At 42.4% G+C, this 11,395-nt stretch overlaps 1 protein-coding gene across 4 annotated transcripts in view; it reads right to left on the bottom strand.

Annotated features, from left to right (window-relative positions):
- Positions 1 to 280: 280 nt before the first annotated feature.
- The window catches only part of sema4d (sema domain, immunoglobulin domain (Ig), transmembrane domain (TM) and short cytoplasmic domain, (semaphorin) 4D), a gene marked incomplete at its 3' end in the record, with an annotated part of 41,862 nt that continues 30,747 nt past the window's right edge, over positions 281 to 11,395 (bottom strand). The window contains exons 8-21 of one of the 4 annotated variants that reach the window (XM_083929305.1): positions 11,246 to 11,339; positions 10,959 to 11,075; positions 10,040 to 10,191; positions 9,416 to 9,591; positions 9,116 to 9,272; positions 8,701 to 8,923; positions 7,640 to 7,752; positions 7,093 to 7,265; positions 6,848 to 6,894; positions 6,264 to 6,641; positions 4,298 to 4,537; positions 2,554 to 2,766; positions 2,297 to 2,388; positions 281 to 1,060 (exon numbers count right to left, since the gene is read on the bottom strand). In XM_083929305.1, coding sequence (XP_083785431.1) covers positions 1,040 to 1,060; positions 2,297 to 2,388; positions 2,554 to 2,766; positions 4,298 to 4,537; positions 6,264 to 6,641; positions 6,848 to 6,894; positions 7,093 to 7,265; positions 7,640 to 7,752; positions 8,701 to 8,923; positions 9,116 to 9,272; positions 9,416 to 9,591; positions 10,040 to 10,191; positions 10,959 to 11,075; positions 11,246 to 11,339 — 2,196 coding nt within the window. Of the gene's footprint in view, positions 1,061 to 2,296; positions 2,389 to 2,553; positions 2,767 to 4,297; positions 4,538 to 5,631; positions 6,642 to 6,847; positions 6,895 to 7,092; positions 7,266 to 7,639; positions 7,753 to 8,700; positions 8,924 to 9,115; positions 9,273 to 9,415; positions 9,592 to 10,039; positions 10,192 to 10,958; positions 11,076 to 11,245; positions 11,340 to 11,395 lie in introns of those variants that run through there. The other 3 variants (XM_083929307.1, XM_083929306.1, XM_083929304.1) reach the window with 3 other exon arrangements.

Raw genomic sequence — 11,395 nt, 5'->3', positions numbered from 1 at the left:
TGCGGTGAAGGCTGGTTAATAATTCAAATGGTGGAAAATGTTCCTGTGGAAAAGGCTGACGTGTCACCGTGCCACTCTAGTTTTGATCCTGCAGGAGCAATAATAATAACCGGTTATGAGTGGGTATTTTATCTACCATCTGACTTTTTTTTTTTAAACGTGATCAACGTGGGATTTCATTCAAACGTGGCATGAATGTGATGCATTGAAGTCAATGTAAGCAACAGATTAAACAAACTCAATTTTATTTCTGCTTCAAAAGCAAATAGGTAGTCACAGTTTTAACAAGAACGAGAACTAAATGCAGAGAGAAAGCAGTGAGACTGCGGATGGAGGATGGACTGGATGCTGTGTTTTGATCTGAATTTCACTTCTGATGATGTAATCGTGCTTAATGTCAAACATCAGAGGTATACTGCGGTTGAAAGAACCCTTTTTCCAACAGTAACCTACTCCATTCCTGCAATCTAAATCCTGACGATAAGCTCGGGCTTTGACTCCCTGGATGGAAAAAAAAATGCCCAATAAATATGAAAGACACTAAAATCTCAAGTGAAAATGTCAAACTGCAAGGTAGCTTTGAAGGACTGTACTGAGGCTTTGGAGGGAGGTGGTGCAAAATAAGCCAAACTATTAACAGATGCTGCATCACTTACTAATACAGATTGTTCTCCTCATACCTCCAGTTTTACTGTTCCATACAAGCACTGCTTTCAGGATGTTCATTTTCATCAGTTAAAGTAGAAATAAATGCATATTTGGAAGAAAAGCAGCCCACGTGTCCTCAGACCGATGACCTTCGTCTCCTTGTCTTGTTTTGGAAGGAGTCCCAACACCCTCATCACAGTCAGGTGAGCCTCCTCCCTGCAGAAACAGGTCCATGGAACTCCTACGTAAGACGTGACACTGGCATATTGTATTCCATCTGTTTGTGATCTGTTTCAGTGTCAAAAGGTGCGGTCCACCTGGGGCTGAGGAGGACCGTGTTCACAACCAGATTCAGCCAACACGAGTGACGCTCATGACGTCTTCACGGAGCTCAGTGGCCATCACAGCTTTCCTGAGGAGGGGAAAACACAGTTGCACTGTACGAGCAGAGAAGGATTTAAAATCTCACTAAAAGGTACCGAAATCCACAAGAAAGAGTCACTCAGCTGTTATTCTTACTGTTAATAACCAAGGTTAAACTAGCCGAGTTCAATCTTATTCAGATAATAATGAAACTAAATGGTAATTCAGTCTGAATATCAGGCTTGAGTTAAGATAGTTTACCATTTTGAAACAACGAAAAAGCGTGCATGTTTTTCTGGTCAAACTTGATTGAGCTTATCTGTGTTCCCAGGGTCACAGGTTCAACATCCTCTTAATATGACATATTAAGGAGAGCTTGAAAAAGGGTTTTATGCTCTAGGCAATGTTTTTACCAAGGTCAACTTTTCAATAGTTCCCTGGGTCTACTGATGTCATACTCACTGAAACCTACACCCTCAAATCTGTGGGCAAGGCAGTTTTTCCAGACTTTAGACATTCTCATCTCCACTGTGGTTGAATGGATTTTGACCAATGAAATTGCATTTGAAACGTCCATCTCTCTTCATTCTTTCCAAAATGCAAAGCTAATCCTTACCAATCTCTTACGATGTTTGTTCATATCAAGAGACACAGGACCCTGGGAACTGACCCCAACTTGACGCATGCAAGTATAAATAGCAGGCCTGCATGTGAGTCCTATCTACAGATCTAAAGATTTGCTCCCAGTAAGAATGTTAGTTTCACCAAGTTTAGTTAAAGATGTCACAAGATGTGTGCGTATTTTTAGAGTAACCCTTTAGAGAACAAAAGGGTTCATTATCTACAATGCAGTTAGCTGAAGGAGGTTAACAGATCACATGGAACAGAAAATGCAGTTAAATGTGATGACTAAAAGCTGTTGACAGGAAAGCTGCAGGGACAGTTAGTAATCCAGTCGACTAAGTCATGTTTTTCAAACCCTGAGAAAGACCAGAATCAAGATCATTTGCAGAACGCTAAAACAGTTTATTTCATGGGAATCAATCAGCTGCCTTTAGATTTGTGTCCCGTATTATTTGCCCCAATAAATCTGGACTTTGTACTACTCTAGTGCTCATGAATAAAAACAACTCAAATTGGCAGAGAGTTCAAACCCCTTGCTCAAAGCCAAACATGCAGAGCAGGTTAAATTTGGTGCACGTGATGCAAGTAGACCGGGGCAACTACACAATAACTCCCGCGAGGCTGGGAGAAAACACACTCACGTGCACAAACATAGACCTACCCAGGCCTTTTCCCATCTTTTTAGCAGTTGCTCATGCTCTGTGAGTGCACCTCTCCATTGGTTCAAATCCCTGGATGGAAGGCTCTCCTCATCTGTCAAATAACAACATCTTTTATGGAAATAATGGCATTGCTGACAACCTTTCTACATGAATAACTCAATAATCTCTTTTAATACTCAAATACATGTCGTCAAGGTAGACGGATACAGAATGTTCTGCACACTGGACATTTTCACAGCCGTACAGGTCCAGATACCTCCAATGGTGAGGTGGAGGTCCACTTCAGACATGTCATTTCCCGTGCTGGCCTCAGCGACACAATGGTAACGAGCATCCTTGATCAGCGGCCCCTCTCGGAGCCAGCTGCTCACTAGTACCTCCCTCTGACCCAGCGGTTGGCGGTGCTCCATTATTGGGGTGTCCAGACTGTGCCCGTTTATTAGCCAGTGAATGTGGACATCACTGGGACCTGAGGGACAGAACAGGACTTCATGTTGACCCCGCCCCGATGGTCGAGACACTGACACTCCACACAAGACGTACTGTACATGAAATGGGAATACTTGCCTCTGGTAGGTCTGTTTGTGGCGTTTCAATGAGCAGTGACTCAATATACTGTACATGCAGTGTAAAAGAATGCATAACGCCTGATCTCAGCTGTTATTGAGTGCGTCTTCAACTTGCAAAGTCACTGATGAAGCCAGATTTAGCTGTTTGGAGTTTGTGAAAACATTTACACTACTTTAATTCATCACTTGTAAAATTAACATTATTTCCACAAATGTTATTGTTTGTTTTGAGAGCAGTTTTTTGTGGTACTTTTTGCCATTAGTGTCATTGGTAAAAAGGTCCCACGTTATACTTTCTCAGGCTGAGACTTGTATTTTGGGTTTCTACTAGAACATGTTAACATGCTTTAAAGTTCAAAAAACATTAGTGTGAATCACATACTTGTTTATTATTAATTTTAGTACATACTGCAGCTTCTCATACTGTCTGAATATACCTGTATTCACCCTCTGTCTGAAACGCTCCGTTTTAGCGTCCGTCCCTTTGAGCCCCCCTCCCAAAAATTGATCAACATTTCAGAGCCTTCCGCTTCTGCGCTCAGCAGGGGAATTACTTCTACCCCACTGAAGCAGCACTTTTTACCTATATATAGTATATTTGTGACATCACAACCGTCCAGAAGTCCTGATGGCTCATTTAAAAAGGCAGTTTCTGAATACAGGCTGTGTGGATTGAGTGTTTTGATACTTTCACAGTATTTATATAGCACCTCACTCTGCTTTATAATTTAAAAAAAAGACATGGAAATATCACGTTTTACAATACTGAACTTTAAAAAAAATAGTGATGACTCAAGTAGAAAATGTAACAAAACAAGCCAGTGTTGAAAACATTTGACAAGATTTATTTAGCCTCCCTACCAAGAGCAAAAGTCCCAAAATGTACCCTAGATTTATGTACATATTCAAATTGTATTTTTCCATATATACAAATATATTTACACTTGTTTACAGGCACAAAAAATGATCCAGATAAAGTAAGACATTTAAAGCCTACAATAACACCCTGGATAAAAAAAAAAAGAAAAAAGGATCCACTTCTGAACTTAACACGTTTCACTGCTTTACTATACACAAATCTGTACCTTTCATTAACATAGAATTGAGAACTTTAAGATAACCAGTTCACTGAGAGGTTTACAGTTTAATTTTAAATCTTGTCTTTTTGAACATTCACTCATACAGGCATCTTACCAGACACCTTAAAATGGAGACTCTCCATGAGTCAGACACCTTGAAGGAAAGGGCAGGCTTGTTTTAAACCAATCCAGAAACAAACACACACTCCGGGTTAGTCGTGTTTGGGTAATAGTAACGTGCAACATGAAGGATGGAGAGAGAATGAGTGAAAATGGGAGGGTTAAAGAGTGAGAGGAATAGATTTAGAGTTCGGGAGGTGTGAGCTAAGTCAATGTACCTGACACCACTCACCCAAGGCCAGGCAGAAGAGTAGGAAGGCCTCCTGGGCATGAACCCCCCAGGCCTGGTCCTTAAGCAGGGGAGGCAACAGTCTTACCTCTGCCTCCCGGGCCTCCACGCTGTGGGGCTTGGTGGAGGAAGAGGTGGAAGAAGAGGTGGAAGAAGAGGAGGAAGAAGAGGAGGAGGAAGGGAGGGCAGAGGGAGTGCTACTTCCAGAGGACAGGGAAGATGAAGTGTCTGCACGTGAAGAGGCTGTGAGGGAGGGAGTGATGGGAGAAGAGAGTATTGAGGAAAATAGGAAATCTAAAGAAGGGGTGACATGCAAAACAGACTAATGGGCTACGTTCTCAAAAAACTAATCTGCTGCAATAAATTAAATAAAACAGAATGAGGCGGATCACAACTACTTACACAATAGATCAAATGATATTACCACAGTTGTGACTCGGCTTAAATAGTAATTCTCTGAAAATGTTCTAAAACTGAAGGCTTAATTAAAAACAATAAAAAAAATATTCTTTTTTTTAAAGATTGTTTCCAGGGCTGTTCTAGATCACCATGTCATACTGAACATGTATGTTACTAACAGATCACATAAGGGAAAACAACTAGTAGAGGTTAATACAAAGGACCATGTAGGAATGTTGACTTCACAGGAAGGAAAAAATAAAATACAGAGAAACTCAACATTGTCACTCAAAGACAACTCTACACAAGACAGTGGTTTGATTTATTCCAGCATGCAATTTGTCGCTTGTCCACTTTTTTTTTTTTTCTGACCTTCAAACCCTGCATTGCCACCTCACTGGGTGAGATTAAGGCCCACATACCAGGTACTGCAGATGGCAACACTGGACAAAGCTAGGCCATAACGTACTGAGCAAATCTTCCCTGAGAAATCACTGGTAATGTTGAAGCATTTACCCAAAGTCCAATAGCCCATTGATTTGAAAAAAGATGCAAAAGCTTCAAGAGTATTTTTCACCCAGGCTGTACAAAAAAACACGCCTCCAATTTGGAAAACATCAAGGTAACTTACCAATTTGGTAAACAATGTTTCCAATTTGGAATTTAAGAAATAGCTTTTCTTGCTGGACTAAGCTGAGCAGTAGCAGCTTCCGTGAATACAGTTTTATCATCATAAGCCCTAAATCAGAGAGTTAAATCTCTAAAAGCTAGTGGGACGCCTGTTTTCAGCCTTGTGATAAAGAAACTTCCTGTGATGCTGTACACTGAATACTTTCATACAGAGGAAAACCTTTAAGTTGTGGGAAGATGCAGCAAGAGCGTAACCTCGATAAAATAGTCCCTGTCCAGAGAGATAAAAAAGCAGAACAGAGGTCTGGCTAGCAGTAAGGTTCATCTGCATCTGCAAACTGGATGGGCTGCGATTCACAGTCCACATCAAAGGGTTTCTCCTGGGACGGGCTGTCGTCTCCGAAGGTTTGAGAGGGGATCCGACCGTTGCCACACTCTGGCTCAGTCTCATACCCGGTGTCGCGGAGCGCCCGGGGGTTTTGAGTGGTTTGGCTGCCGTTCTGCGTCGGTTGCTCTGTCATGTTAATTTTGTCAGCTGCAGATGCTTCCATAAGACCTGCCTCACAGGTCTGATACTCAGGCTTATGGGCGCTCTTGTGGCTGCCCAACAGAGCAGCACGCAGCCGCAGGCAGGGAGCTGGAAGATACTGCATGTAACAGTTGTACGCCAACGCGGCCAGGAAGAGAAGGAAAAACAGGAGGAAGAGGAGGAGGAGGGCGGTGCTGTTGTTGTGCTGCAAATACTCTGCCGCTGGGTCCCGGTTGTCAGGGCGGGGAGCGTTGGAGCTCGGGAGAAGATGCTGCTTTGGCTGGAGCTTGATTGTGCTGCTGGGCGGCGGGGTTAGTGATGAGTCAGTTTGGGGCGGGGAGGTGAATTGGACTGTGGCTGTGAAGCTGAGAGGGGCAAGGGCCGATGTTAGTAGGGCTCTGTCGGTCTTACCATTACCTTCGGCTGCATTTGTGCTAGATGTCTCCTGGCGGTTGAGGGTGGTGGTCACGTGACCCGCCTGGTGAGGGGCTATGGGCGGGAGATCCAGAGTGAGGACGTATCCAGCTACGAGGCGACTGAAGTTTTTCCCAGCAGCAGGGGCCCACTCAACGGACCAGCACTCATAGTGTCCTTGATCTTCTGGAGCCACGCTGTAAATAAGGAGACCGGTTTCGCCTATGAGGTGGAAGCGAGAGGCCTCGGTGAGAGCCGAGCCGTTGGATTTCCACATCACCTGGGCTAAGTTGGAGTGTACCGGGCATGGCAGCTCAGCAGAGCTTCCTGGTTTGACGGTCACGCGCTGGTAATCTTTCAGAGGCAGACCTGACGCTGTAAGGCAAAACACAGAAAGAAAAGAATGAATTCTGAGGCCTCGTTTTTAGTGTGTCCTGCTCAGAACACATCACACAACCTAGCCTAAAACACACCATTCAATTCATATTATAAACTGCTTATCATCAGTATCCATTGTTACACTCACTGTTCATGTTACAAAGCTTCTTTATTATGTCATATGTGAGCATGTCACACCCTACCTGAAGGACACTTGTCTGCGTCACCATTCAGGCTCTGGATTAGTTTCCTGAAAAAAACAACCAAGCATTTATTTTCATGGCATTCTAGAAATATGCACACACTCTGAAATGAAACTAGACTGAGACAGTAAAGCAGGTCAGACAGGATGGAGTATCGGTAAAGATGTTTTTCCATGGTGGTTTTGTTTTTAACCGGTGTAATAATGCCTGAGTGAAGTACCGGTATGTAGAAAAAAAAAGATTACCTAAGCCGTTGGCTGGGAGCATCAAAGATATTGACACAGTCAGCAGTGTAAGGGTCCCAGGCACAGTATGGGTCTCGAGCCAGGACACAGTCACTGCAGGACAGATACCGACTGCAGAAGGCTGTCGGTGACTGGACTACCCCAGAGTCTGAACCAGCATAAAGGGATCGTGTCTGTGGAAGCACAAGGTTTACAAGGTCACAAGGTCTATTGCTAGATTTGAAATAAAAATCAGCAAAATTGACGACTGCGAAAGTTGTAACGCAAACTCCAGACTGCCACACACGCATCACAGTAACAATAAAAAAGAAGTCTCATCTGATTTAAAGAACTGCTGCTTTTTCACAGCAGAGTACACACATCAAAAACCCTGTACCTGTTGTTTTAGGCTATATTAATTCTAGCTTTGTGAATGAATTATTATTGAAGTAAGTGAGTGCAGTGTACCAACAAATAGACACATTTCCTGTATCTGTGCAAACACATTCTTTTGTGCCGCAGGTGTCTGTTTTGTAGAGTTAGTAACTGTTACAGTAAAAGCACTGACCTCAGAGGACAGCAGCAGGTTCTTGATGGACTCAAAGTTCTTCAGGAGCTGGATCTCCTCCACGATGTGCACTTCCCCTTCATACACCACTGACTTGTGCAGGACTCCCTTATCTAAAAAATGAAAATAGAAAACGTCAATCATTTAGCCGAGGTAAAAGCCAGAATAAAGCCTCTTCAAAAAAAACATGATTACAATACGGGATGTACTGAATGACCAGTACGCAAAGCCAATCAAGGCTTATTTTAATTGAATGGTATGAGCTAGATTTAGACTCATCAGCTTCTTTCCCTTGTTTGTTTTACACATTACTCTCCACCTATGCCAGCTGTCAGTGTTGTAAACAGACCAACTAGGTGCTGAGCTGTAGGCAGCATGCTGCAGCAGCTCTCTCAACACTTTTCTTACTTTCACTCTGTGTATCACTAGCCCTTTATGCAGGCTCGCCTGCACTCAATATATATCTATTTGCATCTTTTTGGAGACATGGTTTCTATTTTTTCCATTACTATTTTAGCTTTCAATACTTCTCATTTATCTATTTCAATTTCTCTATTCATCGGTACTATTGCTGTCCTGCTGCAGTAACAACCGTATTTCATTGCCGGAGATGAATCAAGATTTTGTTGTTTGAAGTTTTGCTCATGAGACATGGCTTTTAAAAAGTTAACAATTTAACCTGCATACTAAAAAACGTTCCTACATCTGACAGTTATTACTTTAAACCTAACCTGATGTCATAAGGCACCTCCTTTTAAATTAAATTTATATTTAATACTTTTTAGCTTGAAATATTACAATCATTTTATATATTGTTTTATAATTTAAAAAAAAGAAGTAAAAATTATACCATGATATAATAATAATAATAATATGGTGCAGGAAGCACAGAGCAATTTAACTGTATATATCAATAAATACAGAATAATGTAAACATTATACTGGGACACTATATCAGCACTTGAAATGAAATGGCTCATAAACGCTAATAAATGTGAAGCATAACCCCAGTAATAAAAGTTTCAATTTGAAATGTGAATTAATAACTGATGTGTCCTTACCTGTTCCAGTGAAGATGACGTCGTAAATGTTCCTATCGAGCGCACGGACCCTATCCACGACGATCTGAGTGTAGTTGACGTCTTTGGTGATGAGGCGAGGTCCGTTGCCGATGGGCAGGACGGGGTCCTCCAGCAGGGGGTGGTCCTTCACAAACTGAAGGGTCTTGTCAGGCAGGTGGAGAGAGCTGCTTATGTTCTGCCGTCGCATCAGGTTGTTAATACACTGGGCGAGAAAATATTTTACTGTTAGGTATGCTCACATCCATCTGGAACAAACTGAAATAGTTTCCCCTTCATTCATGATTTATTAATACTAAATGAAGCATTTCCTGGCCCTGGACAACCAAGTATACGCAATAATTTACACTTAACTGAGGTCAGTCTTAAATATTAGAGCTGTGTTAAAGGTACTTACTGCTCCAGGACGTGGAGAGGGAGTGATGCCGTTGTACCGGACCCACTTGGTGTGGGACTGCTCCACTGTGGCCTTCTGCATGTACTTGCCCTTGGCGAATACTTCCTCCACAGCTGTCATGTTGTAAGCGCACACCGCTGACAAGCCCACGTTACCCCTGGGACACGAGAATGATGATAGAGTCGGGAGAGAAGTGGGGGAGGGAAGATAATTGAATTTAAAGGACAGTATATTGAAATATGATTACTTTTATGACCCCCTTTACTGATCCCCTTCTCAAGATCTTCAAAAATCACTCACCACTGGGAGGTGAAGACCCCGTAGATGACTGTGTCCTTCCAGTCGGCCGCCTTCAGGATAAAGACATCATGTACTACGTTGAAAACAAAGTTGAGCTCAGGCATGGAGCACACCAGCTTGGCTTTCAGGAAGGAGGTCCACTTCTTCTGTAGAGTGCGCTGCCCTCCGAGGTCACCCTGTGGAAGAGAGGTTTATCAACACATGAGGGGGAGAGAGGAACGAGGAGGGGGATTGGGTATGGTTCGAGTAGGAATGTGTGCAAGGGTGTAATTTCCACTGGAAATGGGGGGGATATGTCCCCATTACTTTTCAAAATCTAATTTTTGTCTGAGCCGCCTCCAGTGATTACCATTTACACAAAGCAATAAGTGCTACGAGTGCTTAGAAGACCTTTTCTGCCCTGCCTTGGGTAATATCTATATCTGCATGTTTTTTGGCTGGGTGATGACACAACACATAAACTTTCTATCTGGAGTTAACTTGTACCATGATATGAGCCCAAGAAAAATCAAGAAAAGATAATAGAAGGAGTGAGAAAGTCATGCGCGCACACAGGCAGCAGGAAGATACGGGCTAAAGAGGGATGCTGCTGGTATGAACAGATGGTACATGACGTGTACTGACCTTACAGACGCGAGCCACCCTGGGGATGAGCAGCTTGCCAAAGAATTCGTACTCCACTGACACCTCAGTGAAGAAGTAGTAGATTTTATCGTCTTCGCCATCTACTCTGTTTCCCCCTTCGCTGATCACGTCAGCAAAAACGAAACTGGGCTCTTGGGGAACAGAGAGAAAGGTATTGGTCAAAGGGAGTATGATCTGCTATTGTTTTGCTGCTTGTTATAATACATAATACAATATAGTATAATACAAGAGAAACCTTTAGAAACGTCTTTTGAACCCTAACCCACCCCAAAAAAAAGACAGGGATGACACCACCAAGATTTTTTGATCCAACTCTCTTGTATCTGATACATATAATTACGTAAATGTTATTTAAAAATGTATATGACACATTGATGTCACCGCTGTAGAATACTTAATCTGACACTTTATTTTTTACGAGCTACGAAGCTTGAATTATTGATATGATATGAATGAAAGTTTAACTGGAGAATACGACTCCGGCAACTGACGTGATGTGAGAAGATGATGAAAGATGTATCAGTCAGCCCACTTGTGGTTGTACAGTAGTGCCTCATAACCAACTGAAACAATTTAATTATGGCCTCATATCAAGTTGCTCAAGGAATCAACATTAGTAAGTGACAGCTGAGATGACCCGAAGTGAACTCAGTCACCCCTACTGGAGCACACAAATCATTTTACACGTTATTTTCACTTGCATGTGTGAGTAAATTGATCCGTTTTCATTTTATCCGGAACCAGTCCAGTAAGATATGCACTGACTGGCTCAGATATAGACTTATAGGTTCAGCTTGGGACATACTTGTGTCTACTTGACACAAAATCTTTTTTCGTTTAACCATTCATTTATTTACATTCAAGATGTTCACTTGTTGTCACATATTGTCTAACTCACCATTGAGCCATGAGGTGGAGTACTCTGTCCTCAGCAGGGACTGGGATGGAGAGTACCTGGAAATAATTGGTTCGCTGCCTAAGAAGTTATAAGCTGTCCCAGAGTACAGCTCTCCATCTGATAGAAAGCAGTGAAAAAAACAAAAAAAAGCTATTTATTGTCCAGCGAGTCCATTTTGCCTCACATAAAAAACCCAAGAGATTATAAGGGATTATTATGCATTTTACAGCAAGGCTGACAACCAAAAGAGCTCTTTGCGAAATGACATCAAAGCGGACTCAACTTACCAACCATGACAGTGGTAAAGCTTTGTGACGGGTCAAAGGAGCACTTTCCCCGGCCATCTTCAGGTCGACCTTCCAACGAAAAGTCAGCGAGGTTCTGAAGGAAGAGTTCAGGATTCAATTTAAGTTAAAAGTTAAAGGTCAAAAGGTCAC

This window comes from Echiichthys vipera (assembly GCF_963691815.1).
Source record: "Echiichthys vipera genome assembly, chromosome: 16".
NCBI classification, from domain to species: domain Eukaryota; kingdom Metazoa; phylum Chordata; class Actinopteri; order Perciformes; family Trachinidae; genus Echiichthys; species Echiichthys vipera.
This window is presented reverse-complemented; position numbering and strand designations above follow the sequence as displayed.